The 21,345-nt window shown below is 49.1% G+C and overlaps 2 protein-coding genes and 2 long non-coding RNA genes across 8 annotated transcripts in view; 2 read left to right on the forward strand and 2 right to left on the reverse strand.

Annotated features, from left to right (window-relative positions):
- The window catches only part of MDGA1 (MAM domain containing glycosylphosphatidylinositol anchor 1), a 140,066-nt gene extending 134,511 nt beyond the window's left edge, over positions 1 to 5,555 (reverse strand). For 2 of the 3 annotated variants that reach the window (XM_027454015.3, XM_027454014.3), the window contains exon 1: positions 5,428 to 5,555. In XM_027454015.3, the coding sequence (XP_027309816.2) occupies positions 5,428 to 5,554 (127 nt within the window). In that variant the 5' untranslated portion in view covers position 5,555. Of the gene's footprint in view, positions 1 to 4,486; positions 4,630 to 5,427 lie in introns of those variants that run through there. The other variant, XM_013108791.5, reaches the window with a different exon arrangement.
- A 254-nt stretch (positions 5,556 to 5,809) lies between these two features.
- Positions 5,810 to 8,730, forward strand: LOC113843157 (uncharacterized). Its single transcript, XM_027454017.3, has 2 exons — positions 5,810 to 6,064; positions 6,245 to 8,730. The coding sequence occupies exons 1-2, from the start codon at positions 5,810 to 5,812 to the stop codon at positions 6,890 to 6,892; spliced, it is 903 nt and encodes a 300-aa protein (XP_027309818.2). The 3' UTR covers positions 6,893 to 8,730.
- An 83-nt stretch (positions 8,731 to 8,813) lies between these two features.
- LOC106020137 (uncharacterized) lies at positions 8,814 to 13,172 on the reverse strand. 3 transcript variants are annotated; one of them, XR_011808164.1, is made up of 5 exons: positions 13,068 to 13,172; positions 12,534 to 12,637; positions 12,222 to 12,376; positions 10,667 to 11,831; positions 8,814 to 10,049 (listed from the first exon to the last, which is right to left on the reverse strand). It is a non-coding gene; the product is annotated as an uncharacterized lncRNA (long non-coding RNA). The 3 variants fall into 3 exon arrangements; XR_011808166.1 differs by having other exon boundaries at positions 10,667 to 11,419; positions 13,068 to 13,171; XR_011808165.1 differs by having other exon boundaries at positions 10,667 to 11,469; positions 13,068 to 13,171.
- Positions 13,173 to 13,308: 136 nt separating this feature from the next.
- LOC106020138 (uncharacterized) lies at positions 13,309 to 14,042 on the forward strand. Its single transcript, XR_002406504.3, has 2 exons — positions 13,309 to 13,480; positions 13,646 to 14,042. It is a non-coding gene; the product is annotated as an uncharacterized lncRNA (long non-coding RNA).
- Positions 14,043 to 21,345: the final 7,303 nt, after the last annotated feature.

Raw genomic sequence — 21,345 nt, forward strand, 5'->3', positions numbered from 1 at the left:
GGGATGCTGGCACATTTTCCCAGTCTGAATTCAAGCCAGCAGCTGATGAGTAGCAGAAGGTGGCCGGGATGGGAGCACTTGATGCGCCCACCTTGACTACTTGAGATTAGAGACAAAGTTTTCTTAATAGTTTTGATAAGAGCTCAGCTGCTCAGGATAGTCTAAAGACACTCCCAGCGTATTACCAGCCGCGGGTACCTGCTGCATCTCTGAGACCAAAATTATATTTTCCGCTGTTTTTTGCCTGGAAGGAGCCCATCACAAGAACACCCAGCTCCTCCACAGCAGAACACAGCCCCCTCTGCGGGCACAACGCAGCAATCCCTCGGCACAAAACCCACCAACACTTATCCATCACGGTGAGAACTTCACCACTAAGCTCTCTCTGCAGAGCTACACAGGCTGCTGACTTACCTAATGCCACCTAAAGAAACCTTTTTGAAGGTAGGGTTCAGAAGACTTCCACCAGAGGAGCAGAGCACACCCCGCCAGGCAGCCTTTCACTAGTAGAAATACACCTGGCTCTACTGCTTTCGCCAGCACATGGAAATTGGTCACACTGCAATTTTTGCCCTACCCCTCAGTCCTTCCCTCACCAAACAAGTGACAGCTGTGCAGGCAAGACTTTTAGGCATCAACTACGCTTAATGAACCAAGAGAGCACGGCGTGTATGAAGGGAGGGAGTGGAAGCCTGAAACCGCACTACTCCAGAAAGCAGAACAGCAATAACTCCAGTCAAAACATGGCCAAAACACTAAGGCTTCTGGCTGATGGGAAGTGTCACAGGATCTCTGAGTCTCCAGCATGGAAGTCTCTCTGTCTTGTTATTTAAAAATAAGAACAGCAGTCCCAGCTGCACAGCATCCCTCATTGCCACTACTGAATTGCTGTCTGACTATTAAACCTCCAAGGCCATCCTCAGCTGCATCTTCCACTTACAGGGAGCCACTTACTGCATCTCCCTCCCCTATCTCTTAAAATCATCTGAAATATATATAACTAAAAAGAAGGAAAAAAAAAAAAAGATAAATCCAGTGCAAAGCTGACATGGTGATAATTTTAAAAGCTATGCTGCTCATGTCAAATTATTCAACATCTGTCTTCATGTTCCCACAAAAATTAGCATAGGATGGTGGTTTCTGGTGACACCTATAGTGAAATATTTTGACTTCTACCAGCAAAGTTGCAAACAACCTGTCAAGAGGATAATGTCAGTTTTCTAGTACTGCATATTAAAGTCAATTGAGGGTTTATCTGGTGTGTGAAGCTACTGACCTGACCTAAAAACAAAGGCTCTGGTGTCAGGAGGGTGAGTATGACACACTACAGCTGGAGGATGCCAAAACATGCCGGAGCACGGGGCTGGCCAAATTTGATGCCTTGGACTTAAAGAGCTGCCAGAGAACCATGCAAATGTTGGAGCAGGGCAGTCTTTAGGCGTAGCCCTCCAGTTACAAAACACCTGTGATGGAAAGGCTACAGTGAGTCACCACAGATTTCAGGGCTGGACAACAAGGAGAAATGGCTGCGCCCACAGGGGAGGATGTGTGTCTGCATATATTTTATACATAAAAGATGCATATACACACTTGTACATAGATGTCTGGAGTACTGCTGTGCTCGTACATTCCCTTTCCCAGGCAGGATCAGCCAAGAAGGGGCTGACAGGAGCCAGCTCCGTTGCTGCCTCAGCCAGCAATTTTCTCACTCATTTCAGAGGGCACGGGGAGCACTGGGATAACAGCGAGGAAGCTGAGGAGCTCCTTGTCTGGCACCAGGCTCCTGCTGGCAAAACAGCTAGTGAGAGGCAGGGGAGGGGGACAGATCCATGCCACCAAGCTCAAGGTTAACACTAGGGTGTGCCTGCTCCCCCTGAAACAGGCAGCAAAGTGACATGTGTGAGTTGAGACACCCCGCTTGGGCGATGCTGCACTGAAAGCTCCAGGAGGAGAGGCTTTTACTTCACAGGTAAGAGGAGCGGGAAACAAATCTTGTCATGTGGACATGAAATGAAAGAGTGGGAATGTTTATGGCCTAAACCTAGGATATGTTTTACCATGACACTCCCCTGTTGCAGGCACAAGAAAACATTCTCCCGCTAGATTTTCTGCCTGCCTGCAGCGGCACCTCACAGGTGATTCAGTGCGATGGTGTCTCTTTAAAGAAAGGGCTTTATGGGGCCATTTATCCCCAAACTCAGAGGCCAGGACTACTCTGTATGTGCTTCACTCACACCACTTTTAAGTATCGCACCAGTTTTAAGCACCGCAGCCCATCCAAGCCTCCTGATGTCTGTGCCAGGCAGTTTTGCCTGCTGCCCAGCCCAAGCTTTTATTCCCCATCCCTTGCCTTGTTGCAGCCCCTCATCACACACTGCCATGACCATTCCTGAAAGGCTTCTCAGACACCTTTTCAGCAGGTGAATTATGAGAGGCAGGGGACAAAACAGCCCGCTTTCTTTTATCCTGCCCCAAAAAAAAGGCTGCTGCTGATCATCTGGACTGGACTGGGCTAGCTGCCAGACACCCCCCAAATGTTAATTATAGGCTACACATGGAGTAAGCAAAGCAGCAGCCCTGGGCACACCCTGAATCAGAGCTAAGTGTGTTCTGGAGTCTGCAAGGCTGACGAGGAAGCAAGAGGCGTGCTCTTCCCTTTGGAAACCCTCTCTACCCTCCCCTTTCAGTCTAATATATAGCATTTAAGCCCCGATAACTTGAAACATGGGAGGTCAGGACCCCTTTCCCCCTTACCTCTTTTCTTCTCTCCCTCCAAATTATGACGTTTCCTATAAATTGGTTACTGCTTGCTCCTTATCTTGACCGGCAGCAGTAATGCACCGGGACTGACAGGCGCACACAGAGTTTGGGAAATGGGGCACCACGAGAGGCTAAGCCTGCTGAACTGCCTCCCGTGTCAGGCCAGCTTTGTCTTATTTCAGCAAACAAGGCTGAAAGGATGGGATCAGCTAATGAGAAGAGGGTTTCAGACACTCTTCAGTCATTACAACAAATGCCAATTTATATAACAAGCCTCTTCAGGTAGCAGGCTAAAAGCACCTTGACTCCTAATTAAATCGCACCTCCACTGCGAAAGCTTCTTTCCCAGCAACCCCCTTACACACATTTTATTTATACCATTCATCTCAATAAACCTCTCCAGCAACTCCACTCTCCTAGACAGAGGTCTTTTGTGTGCATCCATGTGGGTGTATTATTTAAAGAGTACATCACATGGATACTTTATCTAGTTTAATCTGATTTAATCTTAGCAGATTTACTAAAGTAAAATATATTTATAGACCAATATACACGCCTCCCCCTATTCCCATCACCATGAATCCTCAAAAGCAGAAAAATGGACCTGAACCATGACACCTGAGTTCCCAAAAGTGCCACGGTAAGCGCCGCACGAGGCCAACATTCACAGCACAGAACACCTAAGTGTGATCAGCTCGAAGCTACGGTGAGAGGCTAGCATCTCAGACAAAGCAGCGGGGCAGTAGGGCTGATTTTTAATCCTGCTTTAGTTATCCTCGCAAACACAACGGTATCAATCCAGTCCTGCGTGAGCCATCAATAACAGCAATTTACCACCCAAACAGCGCTGGCTGCACAAAGCACGAAATCAGTGCAGATAGGGGGACCGAAGGCAGGGTTGGGAGAGACAAAATGAAAACTATTAGTCACCGCAGAAGTTTGTGGTGTGCTGCTTCCACGGCACGCTGCTCTGGGCTGCGCTCGAGGACAGCTGCGTGCAAAGACTCCCGACAGCCTCAACAGATAGTTGGGAGATGTAGGGGAGGGGAGAGGAGGGAGAGAGCGGGTTTCTCCTCTGCGTAGTTAAGTAAGAGAATAGATGGGAGTAGTACCATTTTGACTCAGAGATGCCGTCATTTTAGTGCACGTCTGTCTATCTGGGCTTTCTCTTGCACACTGCTTCTCCAGTCCCTCTCAGAGAAAAAGAGAAAGCCACCTGTAAGTTACCCTGAGGATCTAATTCAGCAACATCTCTAACAAATGCAAGTTCATGGAAGTAAATGAAAACGCCCACAACAGCCAGGCTCCTCAGGCACATTTAGGTAAACCAGGTGTAAGCTCTGTCCCTCTTGCTACGCTCCTGAGCAAAGAGGCCGTTCTACAGCATCAGCTACTCAGCTGCAAGCACATTAAGGCAAAATTAAGAAAGTTCAGCTAGAAACACATTGCCTGGTTTAAAGGATTAAATAACCTGCCTTGACTAGGTTTCTGTACCACAAACTCATTCTGCTCTTCATTTCCCTGCAATTTTCCTCTGGACATGCGGACTGCAAGAAAATGTACTAGGAGGAAGAAGGAGAAAAAGAAGCAAAACCCCCTCCATTAAAAAATGGTTATTTTACAAAGCAGACCTAAACTCAAATTAACATGCCAGCCTTCAAAGAGAAAGGAGGGATTGTTCCCATTAAAGAAATCCATCATTAAAAAGTGACCTACAAAGACTTACCCATAGCCAGGGAGACTGAACTGATCTTTGCCAGGGCTCACACAAGAGACTGGCTGCGTGCTGTTAAAAAGGGGGAGGAGGGGGCTGGCTTCTCTCACTGGGGTCTCTCTTCAGAGCTCAGAGAGCCGGGCTTGTTAGAGGCAGAGGCATGCCTTCCAGAAGGACTTTACAGCAACGCACAACTGAGTCGCAAGCCAAGATAAAGCCGGCTTGTTAGGAGAGGCAAGTCTTGGGGGTTGCTTTTATTTATTTATTTTTTCCCCAGTGCGTTGGAAATGCAGAGGCTGGAAATTCAGAGAGGGGGCTGGGGGCTGGCTGACGCGCATCCCACCCAGGGCTGGTGCTCGGAGGGGGCGCGGGGGGTCCCCAGCCGCTGCCCCCCGCCCTCCTCTGCTGCACTGGGCTTGCCATTTGCCACCCTGCCTCTGAACGAGACGGGGTGGGGGGGAAATAAGCACCACCACGGTCGGAGAAATAATATAAAAATCAAAATAACCCCTAAGCAGCTCCACATCAGCTCGGGGCAAAGTTCACCGGGGCGCAAGGGCAGCCCCCAGGGAGAGGGGGGAGCCCGGCGGGGGTCGCCCTGGGGATCGGGGAGGGGGGGATGATTTGGGGCAGGGCAGCACGGAGGGCAGCCGAGCCGAGCCGTGCCGGCACCGTGCAGGGGAAGGGGCAGCATCCATCCACCCCTGCCGGCATCGCGTCCCCCCCTCCCCGGGGCGGCCGGGGGTTACGGGGAGGAATTAGGGAGAAGCCACAGGCTCCGGGAAGCCTTTCGCTGCGTAAACCTCTCCGCTCGGGCTGCGGCGAGCTTTGGCAGCGTCATTTACTTTCTCCTGCAGGTGCTTTTTAACTTTGATCCCATCGCCGCCGCCCTGCGCCCTCGCCTCCCCCCTCCCTCCCTCCCTCCGAGCAGCCACCGCGATGCCGCCCCTTACCGTAAACCCCCTGTCCCCTGCTGTAGGCTGGCACCAGAGACAGGAATAAAAAACAGATCATCTCCATCTTCAAGGCAGCGCCTTCATCGCCGGCGAAGAAAAACAGCCAAAAGAGCCCAGGCAGCATCCGGCGGGGGAGCGAGGAGCGGGCGAAAACCTCCCGAAACGCCGCCCCATGCGCCCCGCTCCGGACACCGGCGGAGGAAGGGACCCCCCCGCCAGAGCCGCCTGGGGATAAAAATTAAAAAGCAACAAGAAAAAAAGGAAAAAAAAAAAAAAAAAAAAAAAAGAGAGAGAAAAAAAAAATGAATGGGAAAAGAGAAGGAGGCAGGGAGGGTAGGAAAGCGGAGAGCCGCTTCTCCCTTCGCAAGGATGCTCGAGGATGCCCAGGAAAAGAAGCAGGGCAGTGGGCAGCCCGCAGGGGCAGGAGCAGGAGCGGGGTCCGGGCCAGCCCAGCGCTGCCCCCCCCCAGGGAAGGGGTTTCCTTTGTGCAGGGGGAGCCGACGAGCGCTGCCCGGAGTCCTGGGTTGCCCGAAGTGCTGCCAACTGGGGCCAACTTGGGAGAGTCGTCGCCCGCCCTCCTCCCGACGAGGCTCTGGCCGCAGCCCCACGAGCGAATGGGGGAAAGGAGAAGGAGGTGGAGAGAAAAAAAAGAGAGGAAAAAAAAAATGGGGGGGGGGGAGGAAGGGGGGCGAGGAGCCAGCTGCTGAAAGGCGGAGGGAGGGCTAGGTATCCTCTTCTCCAGATCTTCTGGGGAGGGGATTGTTGTAATTAATCAAATCCAGGATTTTTTTTTTTAATTTATTTTTTTTTAAAGCGTCTCCCAGGAGCTCCCCCAGCTGCGCTGCATCGCCCCAGCCAGCCTGAAGGGAGAAGCGAGCGAGGAGCAGCCCCAGCAGGCGCCAAGCAGCTCAGCCCGGCTCTCCTCTCCTCCTCCCCAGCCTGCCAGCTCCTTCTCCCTTCAAAACTTTCCCCGGTGTTGCGAGCAGGGCTCTGCCGGCTGCTTCTCCCCCGCTGCTCTCCGGCTCCTCCCGCCTCGCAGGCGCTTTGCAGCCGGGGGGAGATCCTCGCCGCTCCCCCCCCGACGGCTGCCGGAGCCCCCCCGGGCAAGCAGCGGGGGCTGCAGCTGGAAGGGAGCCGCCGAGGAGGATGGAGGAGCTGCAAGAAGTTGGCTGACTCCCGGCCGGGTGCTCGCCCCGAAAGGCGACCGTCCCCAGCACGAAGTTGCCGGCGGCGTCCCCGCTCCCCTGGCAGCCCCGGGGGGCTCCGCTCCTCTGCCCCCCCCGACGGGGCGTCCGGGGGCACCGAGCCCCGGGCTCGCCTCAGCCCTGCCTGCCAGCTCTGCCCAGCACGCCGCGTTTTCCTTCCCCTTTGGCTTTCCAATTATTATTTATTTATTTATTTATTTATTTTTCCCCTCCCCTCTTCACCATTCCATTCCCCCTTCGGTTTAAAAAAAAAATAAAAAATAAATAAAAAAAATAAAAATAAATAAATAAATAAAAAATCCGAGCCAATTAAAGCAGCCGTGCTCCGGCAGAGCCCTGCCTCCTGCCCAATTCCCCGAGCCTCCCCGAGCCCCGGCCCAATTAGAGGCGACACCGCAGGGCTGGGGAGGAAAAGGGGCTCGCTCCGGGCGGAGAAATCAGCCGCCAGCCCCGGGTCCCTCCATCCTCAGGATGCTCCCGGCAAGGTCGGCTTCTCCCCGGGCGGGATGCGCGCTGAGCAAAGCCCGGTGCTGGGGAACGGGGCTCGGGGGTGGTGGGGATGGGGACGGGGGGGCTCCTCCTGGCTTGGATTTTTTTTTGTGGGGGGGGGAAGGTTTGCCGAGGAGAAGTTTGTGCCCCCCTCCAGGAGGGCTGCGGGTGCTGCCCTGTGCCTGCTGGGGTGGGGGCTCGGTGGTGTCCCCCCCCCTTTCCCCCCGGCACCCGAAGAAAGCATCTCCCGGCGGGCGGCGGTTCGCAACGCGAGCGTGTCGCTACCTGGATAAAAATGTAATTAAAGAAAAAAAAAAAAAAAAAGAAAAATAGCAGTAATTGAGAGATACGGCCCAGAGAGCGGCTGGCTGCGAAGTCATGCTCTAACAAACAAGCAATTAATAGATATAGCCGCTAATTACGAAGCAGTTATTCCTATTGTAAACGGTGCTCAGCGGCAGAGAAAAGCGGTACCGAAAGGCAGCAGAGGGAAGGCAGCGTTAGGGACAGGGCAGCATCACTCCCTGACAAGCATCCTCCAGGCAAGGCAGGGGAATTCCCTTTCCCTTGGACCCTGCCGGACCCTGTCTCCTCTCTTGTAAGGATGCCGCGAGTCTGAAGAGTCTGAAACTGCTTTTTTTTTTTTTTTTTTTTTTATTCCTCCTCCCCAGCCAATCTAAGGCAACGCTTGCCAAGAAACCGTGGGCTTCACGCTCCGAGGTGTCCTTCCCAAAGATGATGGCATGGGGAAAGACCTTACAAAGGTGTCTGGTGTGAGCAAGTTTATGATTATTATTTTTATATTAATTATTATTTATTTTTAATTCAATGAGCCCTTCATTGAGAAGGATGTGATCCTTCCCATGGCGGGTGCTGGCAGCACGGCTATAGGGTCTGTAGGCAGGAGGGTGGCACTGGGAGGACAGGAGGAGCAGCCCCTTTGCCAGGGCATGGGGAGAAGCAGGAGCTGACACTGAGGAGGGAAAGTAAAACTGTCCCCATCTGCACAAAGCAGGCTGGCAGCAGCGCAAGGAAACAAGGCAAGGAGATGTTTGCAGATCCAGGAAGCTGCGTGGTGATAAAAAAAACAGTGAGACATGAGTCTCATTTTTTTCTACTCTTCATTTTAAGATAAGGATATTTTGGGGGCGCTTCATAGCCTTTCTAGTATTTTTTTTCGGGGATTCTCATTTGATTATGAAATAATGCCTCGGAGTTTGAATGACTCTGAATTACAGATCTGGAGAACGAGTCTTTAAAAAAAAATCCCAGAAATGTATGCTTCACACCCCTTTTTTTTTTGTGCTAACTTTCAATGCACATGCTCATGTTTCCTTGGCACAAATGCTCATGAAAAATGAATTTCAAAGTAAACTGCCAAAGTATGTGAAACAACCCAGCTTTCTCTCAGCAAATAATAGTATTGGTGCCAAAAGTAGCTTTGAACTCATCCAATTAAGGAATAGTTTGAAGAAATAAAAATAAAAAAAAATGCAGATAAAGTGAGAGTGTGAGTGGTCCATTGAAACGAAGGGAAAATAACTGGATAATAAATAATTAGAAAAAGCTGTCACCTGTCAATGGATACTCTGAGTGAAAAAAAAAAAAAAAAGATAGTGCCAAACCCTCAGTACACCGTTGCATTTGCTAAATAAGGTAATTAATAATTATTTGTTGAGTCCTCATAAATCATAACAGTCAGAACAATAGAGTTTCCAAGCACAACAGTGAGCCAGCCTTCCCGACACACTTGTAAGCAACCCACTTGTCATCAAGAACCCGCGCCCTGCGGTGATTCTGCCTGTCAAAAGGGACGGCTAAGGGATGCCTTCCTTCCCCACAGGCCGTTTCTGCAGAGCAGATTTGTCCCATCCTTCCGGCTGGGAGTCAGCATCTCCAGTCCCTTCTCAAGCCCCGACTTGTCAAATGAGCCCTGTCTCCCTGCAATATTTATACGCACTACATCACCTATATTTCACCAGCTACGTTGAGGTAGACAGTCTCCGGGACGGATGTGGTGTTCAAAGAGAGCAAATCATACCCGGCACAATGTCACCAGGCAAGAGACGATTGAAGAAGTGTGTGAGGCCAAGGTCCAGTTACAAGGACATTAATTCTCTTTGTGTCAATGTTTTCATGCTACAATCTGGTGCAGGCTGTCATTTATTTCTTCTCGGAGATGATGCAACTATCTGTGGTTCCCGGTGATCTCTTGAGCATGTGGCCTGACATTTCGGTCACCTCTTTCTTGCTCATTTTCTTCGCAGCACAACAGCCACGAATGCCTCCAAGTTTGATCTCTTCCTTCCTCCCTCCCCATGCACACACATGGAAGTGAGGGCAGCCCAGCTGGAAGCTTTGCTGCAGCATTTCCCTTGCTATTGCTTACTAAAAGGGAGTGGGAATAGAAAGCAGGAAGGGAAAAGGAAAAAAAAAAAAGGAGGAGGAACCTTAAAGACAATGGGTGACCTGGAGTGCTGCAAGAGAGTTGGGAAGGGGAAAGCCTCTGTAGCACTGCAGCAGGGATGGGAAACCCAGGGAATTATAACTGCAGCACAGGGCTGCATCGAGGAGCTGGGAGCACGGGGTGCTCCTGCGGTGCTGCTGTGCCCTGCTGAGCTGGGAAGACACTGACACAGCCCAGCACAGGCCCAGAGCAAGGGTCTGATCCAAGGTGATGAGATAAGGCACACAGGAGCCAAGCAGAGGGAATTGGGATGGGCAAGGGAGAGCCAGCGCGTGTGGTGTCTGCGTGGGGAGAGGGAGCCCTGTAGGGCTGCTATAAACACATCAGGGAAACAGCACCAAGTGCCCTGCAAAGCGAGAACTGCTGGAAGATGGGGAAGCACGGGCTAAGCTACAATGACGGGATGAAATCTGTCCATTGTCTGTCTTCTCCATGTTTAACTGGTCTTCATAGGAGAACTGTAAAAAAATAATTAAAGAATAAAAGCATAAAAATGCTAGTTTGTGATTCTGAAACGCTAGAATCAGCATCTCTTTGGGGAAAAAATCTCCCTAGCCTGGAGCAGTGCTTGCTGCCATCCTTAACACTAGGCTGGTGCTGCTTCTGCCGCGGATCCTCCCGGGTATCTCCTGCTCCCCATACAAAGCATGCCAAGGTAGGGCTATAAATCCCAAGGGCTCTGCTTTGCTGTCCTCAGTTCTCTGGTGTATTCCACCCCAGGGAATATACCTATGCTGTGTTTGCTTTCTTCCCAGATTCATTTTACAGCATTAGTAGTACCTCTGAGCCTCTTGTGTATTCTCTGTTTTTTTTTTTTTTTTTGATTAACTCTCCCCATCACCAAGTGTGTTGGGCACTGAAAGGAGTGACGAAGAGGGAACCCACCTCTATTCCTCACCCCGGGTACTCATCCTGCCCTGGCTTCACCACCCTTCCTCCCTGTGCTTGCATGATGCCGCCAATCCCTGGGCCGTGCTGGGAGTTCTGGAACCTGGTTGACATTGCACTGGTTTTGCTTTTCCTGCCTTTCCCCGGTTACACTTTGAGAAATTTCTATTTCCTGGTTCAGGCTTACCTGAAACCCATTGCAATCCCTTCCTCTGTGATCTCCATGTGTGGCCACTTTTCTTTCCTCAGCTCAAGTGCTGACACACTCGCACACCATCCCGCTTCTTGTGCACTAAAACCACAGGCTTTTAACTCAACATTTTCCACCAATCTTTATGCTTTTTAGACTATATATCTAGTTTGCCAGAGATCCTGCTGTTTTTTTTGCTCTTGTGCTTTAGGACAGATAGGGGCTGGTGTAGGGGTGCAGACAAGTGTCTCGGCACCACTGGAAGCATCTTTTGCCTGTTTCACCTTTTCTTTGATCTTTTTTTTTCCTCTGCCTCCTTCTCCTCCTGCATTCATGCTTTCTTCTTCTTTCCCACCTTCCCTTTCATCTGTAAAAAGTGAGTTGGAAAAATGTCAAGCTGGTGCTGGTCAAAGGAACTTGTTCTCCTTTCTTTCGTTTGCTTTCATTGCCTCAGCCCCCATCTTCTAGCATGTGTCTCCCAGAGTGCAGAGGAAAGGGATGTTTTTTTCACCGAGAGCAGGTACAAAAGGCTGGGTATGATCCTCCCCTGTTGGTGCTGTCTGCCACTGTCAGCAAAGGGTGCATCGATCACTGATCTTTTCAGTGTCGGGCAGATGATCTGAATTGTGTGATCTCTGGCCCATGGTGGAGAGCAGGGAGCTGGGAAGGGTGCAGGAGCTGCTCTTGAAGATGCCTTCAGCCAGTGCCTTGTTGCTCGAGCAGCTCTCCCAAAGGGCTGTGCTACTTTTCCTGTGAGATGTTTCAAACACAAATCGCAGCATGGGGTGGATTGTCACGAGCTGATGTAAAACACGCACAGGACAACCTCAGATGGGGTCTTGCCATCAAGGCCTTGGTGGAGACAGACCCTGGCCACAGGTAGCACGTTACATCTCCCATACCCTGACACGAGGAGTAGGCCATCCTGCAGAGGCTCTTTTATGGGGTCTCTCAGGTTAGGCTGTGGTCTCACATGCCCACTGACTGGTGAGAAAATGCCCCAGCTGGTACCTGCTCACTTCAACTGCCCAAGGACCACCCTCGTCTGGGGAATCTTTGCAAGGGAAGCTGATCTATCATTCCCTTAGAATTGCACACAAGGAGCTCCTCAGTCCATTTTTGTTCCCAGGCAGAGATGCCTTCACTTTAAGAAGGTAAGCATCTGCATTTTGGATGAAAAAAGAAAGCTGCAGGGAAAAAAGTATTTTTCCACCAGAATCCCCCCTCACTACTTATCCCAGACCACAAAGAAGTGGTAGAGACGGTTACAGAAAGATTCAGCAGCTTTCCAGGCAGACTGCAGAAAAGAGCACGCCATTCAATGCCTGAAGCATCCCTTCTGCTTTCTGAGGAGCCATGTTCATCAGTGCTGCAGCTCTCTGCTGGCCTCTCACTCTAACACGACAACAAAAAGCATTTGAAACCCAAAGGTGGCAGGAACCCATGCGCACTGCCACCATCCAAAAGGCTCGGGCAGTCAGACTTTGCACAGAGGTATTTTCCTTGCTGGATGCTCTACATGGACCATGAGTTACCCCCTCAAGTTACTCACGTCCTTTCATCTTCAGATGTTGTTGGCCACTGCTGAACACTCTTGAGGAAGGATCCAGTGACTGTTGTCCTTGTGTGAACCTGTCTGTACCTCCACACACACATCCCTTTCCCTCCTGTCCGGTGATGCACTACAGCTACATTTTCACAAACCACCTGTTCAAGGCAAAATACCTTAATCAATTCTTTGTGAAAATTCAGAGGATGCAAAAAAAAGCTGTGTAAAGAAGCAAAAGCATTTGGAGCTGTGCCTGCTGAAAGGATGCTTTATACACATACACCCCCTCCCCAAAGGTTGCTGCTCCCTCCTTACCTTTGGTGGGTCTGAACCACAGCTCCCTGGTGACTCAATGCTTAAATACACTTATATCCTTAAGGCACAGCGTCATCCTTGTCTTTCCTCTGTAACCTGATAGACTGTGCCATTTTAGAAAACTCATGGTGAAAGACTGTTTCGATTTATCATGACTATTTATAACACAATTCTCTGGCAAACCAGAGTTAGAAGCACCATTACTGTACAGCCGTGTAACGTGAGACAGCTCATACTAGAAATTAACAGAAAAACCCTAGTGGGAGGAAATTATAGAAGCACCAACCACTTCTTTTTCCTCTGAGCTGCCCCTAATCATTTTAGCCAAGCTGGGGCTGGCAATAACCAGGGACACAGGATGGATGTGCTGAAGCAGAGAGGCAGAGTTTGCCAGCACAGGGTTTACCTGCCCCTGCCAGGAGCAAGGCAGAGGCATGGGCAGAGCTGGAAGGGAGTACTTTCTTCTCTCATTCCTCAGTGTGGCTCCAGACAGACAGTATTGCTGCTGAACTGTGTATTTCTATGTATAATTACTTGCTTATTAGCTGGAGAGCTCATCATGCCAAGAAAGTTAGTGGATACAAAGCAAAAACATTTCTCCTCTCCCTGTCTTTCAGACCAGAGAAGTAACAATGGATCTTGCAACCTGCAGGGAACCTCCCCCTCCTCCACCCTTTATCACCTGGAGGAGGTTGAAGTCTGATTGATTTCTCAGTTACATTTAGTTCTAGAAGAAAGAGAAAAAGAGCTAATCATGCTAGTCTGATGCTAGAGCCAGGGATGCTGATGGCCGTGGCCATTACCACTTTCAGTGATGTGCTGGGCATGTTTCCCTGGCTGGGAACCTTGCACCGAGCCGTGAGGATGAGGGGAGCCACCACACACCATTCCTCAGCCCTTCACAAAGGACTGAGACAGTGGGAGGAATATCACAGTGTCAGCCTGAGGTAAAGCCGAATACAGGGCCACAGGAGTCGAGAGAGGGTTTGGTTTATTTATTGTACAGGAAGCGCTTTTTGAAAAGCTTGGAAATGCAATGCAGCTGCTGCAACCTCCCACTGGGGGCTCACCAGACGCTGAGGTATTTTCCTGCACTTCCCTCATGTCTCCAGCCTTGCACATTCACCCTGTGGGTTTCCAAAGAAGTTTCTCCATGCAGCTCCCCAGATGACTGCACTCCAGTGAAGGATGAAGCCATTGCCATGGCCAGACAAGCTGCAGCATCCAAACTTCCCTAGGAAAACTAGATGAGGTATTTGAGTAACAGCAGCAGACTTCCCTATCAGCAAAGTCAAGCAGGGAAATTAGTAGAAAATAGCGTAATTTTTATATGGATCAAATCATTCACAGGTTACAGAGACAGAAGGAGACACTGCTGGTCCGACCTCCTGTTCTAATCAGAGCACATTGTGAGGAGTAACCTCCAGTCCTGATTTCTAAGAAGCCAATAATACACCATTCATTTGTATTTCATACAGAGTAATGCCATATTTCATCAGGATGCACAAACCTGTATTCTGAAGGAACAATACACATTTGGGATTGGATTTACAGCTGTTTGGTAGCTCTCGCACTTGCAGGCAAACTGCAGTACCTGAATGGCTGGGAGGTTTCCTGGCAGGCGGCGGGGGGGTGTCAGGACAGAGGAGCTGCCTGTCCACACAGCTTCAGCAGGGTCTGGGGGAACCAGCAAGATCCAGGAGAGAGGGAGAAGCTGGGGGAAAGCTGGGGCAGGATTGACTCAGAAATTAATGAGGGCAGGCAGAAAATGGAGGGTGAAAGAAATGGCCCAAGGCAGGATAAAAGAGGGATGCTGGGGCAGCTTGAAGCATGGAGGGAGAAATGAGGGCTGTGGGAAGGATGCTGGGGGAAACAAAAAAAATGAAACTTGGGGACAGACATGATGTAGGCTGGCATTGATGGGGCATCACTCGAGCAAGGAATGATGGCTCCAGGGGCTGAAATGGGGTCCTGGGCCAGGGGCAGGGTTATGGAGTCCTGGGGTTTTGCAGCGACCATCAGATTTGGTGGCGCCCTCAGGACCATGGCAGTTCTGCCCCCTTTTCTGCCCTCATTTCTCTCCATCCCACTCCATCAGACTTCCCCAACATGTCCTGTCCTTGCAGGGAACAGGAGGGGCTGGAGGGGCCAATGGGAAGGTGTGGGAGGAAAAGTCAGCCCAGGTCCCTTGGGCACAGCTGGCCTGGGGGACACCGTGCAGTTTGACCGCCTCGGACAACTGGGAAGTAAGCTTACCCTGCTCCAAACACCTTGCCTGAGCTCTCATATTAAATCCACTTCCTCAGTCACCACGTCTGGAAAAAGGACCTCTGAGCCCCCACAAATAGCAGACATTTTGATGAAAGATGCTTGAGAAAGAATATTTTAGTGAAAACAAGAGATGCCTGTCGCTTTGGAAAATGAGCATTGGCCGATCAAGAAATTACCAATAGAAATTTCTCATATTAGCACTTTTTTTTTAACCTCCTTGCTTGTCTTGGTGGAGAATAACATTTCATTTTCAAACCACAGTTCTACATTTATCATCCCTGATTTGGTAAATTGCCTCTTGCGGAAGCGGTGTCTTACCTACCTTTATTTAAGACTTTGCAGGATAATGTGTTTATGTTGGACTCACAGAGGGTCACAAAAAAAGTGACAGGTGCTGCAAACATATTGAAATGGAGGTAATGTAAATGATTTTTAGATTTAAAATATTCCTCCTCAAGTAACTTCACACATTCTGAAAATATTGTATTGTCAGTGAGACTTAAATCTATAATCTTGAAAGCAAGAGGAGTTTTATTGTCTTTCTCCTATATTTTCTTCTTAACAGGGATCAAAATCAACCTTTCAATAAGCCTCTCTTTGTAGTCAAAATAGAAGGAGGTGAAGATACCTCTATAATCAGAGTTGGCTCAAGGCTTATCAGCAGGGTAGGCAAAATTTAATTTTGTAGCCCAAGGATTTTCTCTTCATCCCTGGGCAGGCAAAATTCAGCTGTGTGGTAGCGGCAGGGTGGGTGCCTCCCAGGACATGTTTCTCTTTTTCTACCCCCATCTTGATAACACACAACTCTGGGGGTGAAGGCTGGGCGGGCAGCCTGCTCCTGCTGCTGCAGCGGCCGTCCCCATCCCTTCTTGCATGGACAAGGGGCTGCTGGCTGCCCCTGCCAGGCCACCACCTTTGGCAGCCAGCAGCTTTGCCTGTTGCCCAAAACCAGCCCTGCCTGTAATGAGGTACAGAAGCTCGTGCCTGCAAAGCCGAGCCTGAAATCATTATCTTGGAGCTGCAAACGCAGCCTCACACTTAAATTAAAGGATGCAGATAATTGGGTTATCTTGCATAAAACAAATTCTGCCTTGTAAACCATAACCAGGGCACACAATTCATACTCATGGTGCCAGCCAGGAATGAGGGGTGTTGGGACCGAGGCTGGCTTACTCACCCCAAACCGAGAGAGAACCGCTCCTGCGCCCTCAGCTTCCACACCTGGACTGCAGGGGATCACGGCATTCATGTGCACGTCCCCTGCTCGTGCTCCGTGGCAATACAATCAAGCTGATGCTTTCCAGTGGAATCAATAAGAAAGGCAGAGGGCATCAACAAAATCATTAATAAATTTCTCTCAATTATAATCCAGTTTCTTCAAATACAGCTGTTGCTGGAGCCTCCAGCCAGAATTAATGATATGGAAAATCTGAAGGACAATAAACAATATATTTGGGAGCTAGAGGGATCAGAACAAACAGTACACAAAAAGGGAAATGTCAAAGGGGTTAAATCTTTAATAAACTACTGCTCCAAAAGCATTTGATACGCTCTCCTTCAGGTGTTTCACAACTACACTCCCTTGTTTTCAGAGTTAGGCTGGCCTTTTTCAAGCTAAACATGTTTCACAAGACAAAACTGTAAAGGAGCCATAATGGGTCTTTAACAGAGACAGATTGTAACCTTATTTTTACATGTTCAGCATGGAGCATACCAATATTTGATTTTTTTTTTGATTTTTTTTTTAAGTGAATCAAGCAGGTACATTTTGCAATTGTTAGTACTAAGGGTAATAATATACACACACATATGCATCCACCCACATAAGCACGGAGAGGTTAATGCTGATCTAAAAATATTTTGCATGGCACAAAGAACACAGAAACATTGTCAACAGAGCTGCTGGAAGACACGGCGACATTTAATGGGAAGTTTGTAGTCTTGGGCACGTGAGCGCAGGATTTAATCTGTGTTCATCTGTCCAGCCTGGGCAAACACTGCATTTACCTCTTTTAAAGTAGTTTATCAAATGCTTTGGGATGAAAAAGGCTACAACCCCTGTATGGCTTAAATAAAGGAGCCAACAACAGAGATGAAAAAGGCACATTTATGAAGCCAGGAAGGAAACAATAAGTTTTCTTAGGCCTGATTTCATGTCACAGGTGCATTTCTGTTACTTTTGAACTTGCCAAGAGCGACTCAAAATGCAGAATTCTAATCCCCCCAAGGCTCAGAGACAATCAATCACTGATGAAGGGGAAATGCTGAATTCCCAGTATCTTGCCTTCTCCAAGAAAGCCTGTCAGCTGTGTAATGCAAACTAATCTGTTCCAAGAATCAGCTTTTTTGTTTCTTGCCCTGGTTCACGTACATACACACATCCAGAGGGAAAGAGAGAGAAAGACAGAGAAAAAGAGAGAGAGGCCACATCCACACATATCAATGACTGCTCGAAGAAAACAGCTAATACACGGAGCTGGAGCTGGAGCAAGGTGGGACTGCTCCGCAATTCTCCCAGTGAACTGCAGCTGAGATCAGCTCAGAAACCAGCAGAAATAAAACACTGCACAGAAGATGAAAACCAGGGCATGTTTTTCTACTGGCTGAGGGAGGGGGGGAATAGCTATAGATTGTAGCTGGGAGAAGCAGATGGCAGTGTATTAAGAGGACAGGGCACTGCTGCTGTTGCAGCCGCTGCCGCAACTGCCACAGCTCAGCTCTTTCCCATCTGACAGAAGGGCCCCTGGGCAGCCAGGGATGAGTCAGGCTCACGTGTGTTGCACAGGCGTCTCTGGAGGACCCCACTCTTCTCTTCTCATTTGTGTCATGCTGCTTCAGGGTTCGAAGTGAGTCGTGCAGCCCCAATATCCTACGAGCACCGTCCTTCCCAGGCAGCTGAGGCACGGCCAGCTCCCGATGAGCGCCCAGTAGATCACACAGGATGGGGCCCTGCAGTCTCTAACCAAAGGTGCCACTGGCATCCTCCACATGCAGCACCAAAAAGACTCCACTTACAAACACAAGGATGGGCAGATGTGTCACAAACCTTCAGGATTTAGCAAACTCACTTAAAACTTCAGGTTACCCTTTAGCACTGCTGAATGGTCTTTGTTGGCTCTGGAGGCATCTCAGCCCCTGACCAGCACTGGCCCCAAAACCCCATAGAGAGAGGAAGCAGGAAGACAGCATTTTAAAACCGAGATCAGTGGAAACATACCCAGTGCATCCCACCAACCACCAGCTGCTCACAAAAGAGAAACTAAGACAGCGACGGCACCCTGGGTTGCTCTCTTTTACACAAGATGTAGCTGTTGGTTTGAAGCTGATGAGCAGTTTCCTATCCTCAAAAGACTATTTTAAGATCCACACAGAGCAGTTGGTGGACAAGCTGTGTTGATGAGGAAGAGAAGCAGCAAATCCGTTCCACCTTCATCACTAATGCTTCCTCCTCCCGGAAAAAAAGACCTGAGGCTCCCTGCAGCAGGCTGCTGCCCTGGCAGCTGGGAGGGGAAGGGGCACCCCTCTGGTGAACTGGTCTGAGGGCTGTGCTAGAGGAGGGGAGACGGTCTGGATGAGGGTTTATCACTCTGTGCTTTGATACTTTCTGTGGAAAAAAAAAAAAACTAAAACAAAACAAAACAAAAACAACAACAACAAAAAAAACACAACCAGGGTTACTTAGCTGCTGTCATGCAAACATTTTATGCAAATCTTATCTTCAGCTTCTGCATACTGGTACATAATTTGCATCTGATTATCAACTTTGGGTCTATTGTTTTTTTCTAAACAGAATTCCTGCTGCGGAAAGGGTTTGGATTGACAACCCTGGTGAATAAAGTCATTTTTTTAACTAGGGGGGCAGGAGGAGAACAGCTTCCCACACAGAGTGCCCTGCCATTATTTCTTATCCAGGGCCAACAGAGAAGATGCCAGCCCTTGCCCTCTTCTGAGCCTGCCAGCTGACGTAAAAGGAGGTTGTGAATATGAAACCCATGTGAACTTTATACAAAGACAACCCAAAATCCTTTAAAAAGGAACAGGTAGTCTGTTAGGTTGGATTCACATTCATGCTTCATGCACAAAGTGTTCCAGTACCTATGTGGCTCTCAAGTGACACTCAAGTATCATGAGAAAATTCACACCATGGGATCTTCCCAAGCACAATGAAAACCTTTACCCTCTTGACCTAGAGGAGAGGAGTCTTTTGCTCCCCCTGGCATGTACACAAACACTGCCAGTCAGATATAGCCCTGTCCCCAGCAGCAGCAACATGTTGGGTCCATTTCCTGACTGTCGTAGGGTGTCTTGCTTTGTGCTGAGGCAAGTCAAAACGACTTGCCTAGGGTTGGAGTGGCTCAGCTCCACTGGAGTTGGGGGTGTGACTTCAGTTTACCTTGGTTAAGATAGGCTTAGTTACACTACATTAGTAGCAGCTTTTTGGGAAGCCCTGTGTGGAAACCAGTGATAACCATAGATCATGGTCTTTTAGTTCTGCAGCCTCTGGATCTTATCCGTTGCCTCCTCTGTGTCTGGAAAGATGTTTTTTTTCCACCTTGAGCAGGGGCACAGGGCCCTCCCGAGTGCTGAGGAAGCCCAGGGAAATATTCACAGCAGCTACAGGATGAGATGGGGACTGAACTACCAAGAGCTTACCCTGGGACACAGGGCTGCTTCTGTCAAGCCAAAGGATGAGGACTAATGAATGTTAATTCTGATCCTTAGGCTTCAGCAGCCACAGCACTGAGACGTATGAGTCTGTCCACTTGACTTTGGGATGGATGGCTGCTCTAGCTGTATTTGTCCTGTCAATAAAGTATTCATCCCCAGTAACAGCTGCTTCTGAAAGAGTGCCAGATTAAGACAAATAATACAGACTTAGTGCTCTTTACATGGATTGCATGGGCCGACCCAGCTGCAATATGCACACCCACAAATCTTCTCAGCTCATTACCTCATTGAACGCTGTTGTTCCTCTGTAAGGACAGGAGACGGTGATACCCCGACAGAATTTGAACACAACGTGCTAAGTCAGAGCTGGAAATTGCTGACTGAAAGCTCTGGGCCTGGCCTGGCAGGGAGGTGGGCCCCACCAGCAAAGCACAGCCTGAAGGACACGTGGCAGCCCTGCCGGACAGGACCCTTGCCTTTGCGGAGGAGGGGGAGTAGCTTTTAAGTCAGCCCTTTTTATTTCTGCACTTGCTCTTTGCTCAACACCCCCTCAGCACTTCACTTCTCTCCTTCACTGCATGGCCAGCTCTGGGTTGAGAAAGCAGGAGTATGCATTGTGTAAATAAAGGTTGTTGTTTTCCTTTGAAGTACGCAGGAAGGCTTTGAAAATGCAACTGCAGCTGTTCCCAATAATCTCAACTTTCTGCTCTATTTCTCTGGTTAACCTTGCTGACTCAAAACAACAAAAAGCATAGCCTGGAGGAAATAGTGCTCACTGCTTTCTTAACTTTCCAATGGCATTTTACTGGAGATATTTTCTTTTTGTCAAGATCTTTGAAGTCTGTTCCTCTTTGTTTGTGTGGATTCCCATTGAGACTGAATGGCTCTTACCAGCTTGCTTCCCTGGGCACGGGGTAGGAAGCATGACTGTCTTCCCCAGGTTATAACAAGAATGAAGAGGCAGTGAGAGGGTTGCTGAGATGTCAACAGTAAACAAGTCAACACAGAGAAGTGGTTGATTTTCCGAGCATGCTGGGAGTTAGATGTCTCACAGGCATGTCCTAACCAGAGAGCCAAGATATGCTCTATTAGCCCACCACTCTGATGGTGAACAAGTCTCACCTTCATCTTGCTTTGCAGTCAACTCAAGAGGTCACTCTTGACTCAAGCAAATTTGCTTCCCCCACACATTCTTGCTTCCTCTTCCCCTGGCTGTATTTACAAACTAATTGCTTGGAGAAGGAAGCAATAGGAGCTTCACATCAAGGTAGGTTCCTGCCAAGCTTTGCTAAAATATCTGACTGGCTGAAGAGGGTGAAATCTGCAAATGAGGTCACTCGAGGGAAAGCAGACACCCTTCCCACTACCGTACTGCCAGGCAAGAGTCCATCTTCCCTCTTTTCTGACCCAAAGGACCGTGGTTTCCTTGTCTGTCTCAAATGCTTTACGCAGAAGGGTTTTCCACATGCTGGTCAGTGACTCGAGGGACCACCATCCCATCTTTGCAAGGTATAGATATTGCTTCTGCTGAGGTGCAAATCATGAATGTGAAGACCGTGAAGGAGAAGGATATTTGTCCTTCATAGGATACCACATCATAGAGCAGGCTAAAAATGGGAAAGACCTACAGCTCTGGGACGTATCTGCCAAGATTTTGTTGAAGTCCTCTCCCATGGATAGAGAAATAGGGTTCATCCCGACCAATTGAACAGAATACACCAACCACCCACCTACAAGGATTTAACACCACCACCTCCTGCCTATCTCTCTTCTTTAAGGAAATGTCCAGTCCTTCAGTGGAAGATGAAGATAAAAAACTTGTTCTGCCTCCATAAATCTCAGCCCATCCATCCAAGAGGCACCAAATAAAGGG

Source organism: Anas platyrhynchos, chromosome 3 (genome assembly GCF_047663525.1).
Source record: "Anas platyrhynchos isolate ZD024472 breed Pekin duck chromosome 3, IASCAAS_PekinDuck_T2T, whole genome shotgun sequence".
Lineage (NCBI taxonomy): Eukaryota > Metazoa > Chordata > Aves > Anseriformes > Anatidae > Anas > Anas platyrhynchos.

Excerpts from the sequence above, each read along its gene's own strand:
- LOC113843157 (XM_027454017.3), top strand. The coding sequence starts at position 5,810 with ATGCCCAGGAAAAGAAGCAGGGCAGTGGGCAGCCCGCAGGGGCAGGAG. Across the intron at positions 6,065-6,244 it reads ATGGGGGAAAGGAGAAGGAG|CGTCTCCCAGGAGCTCCCCC; the intron begins GTGGAGAGAAAA and ends TTTTTTTTAAAG.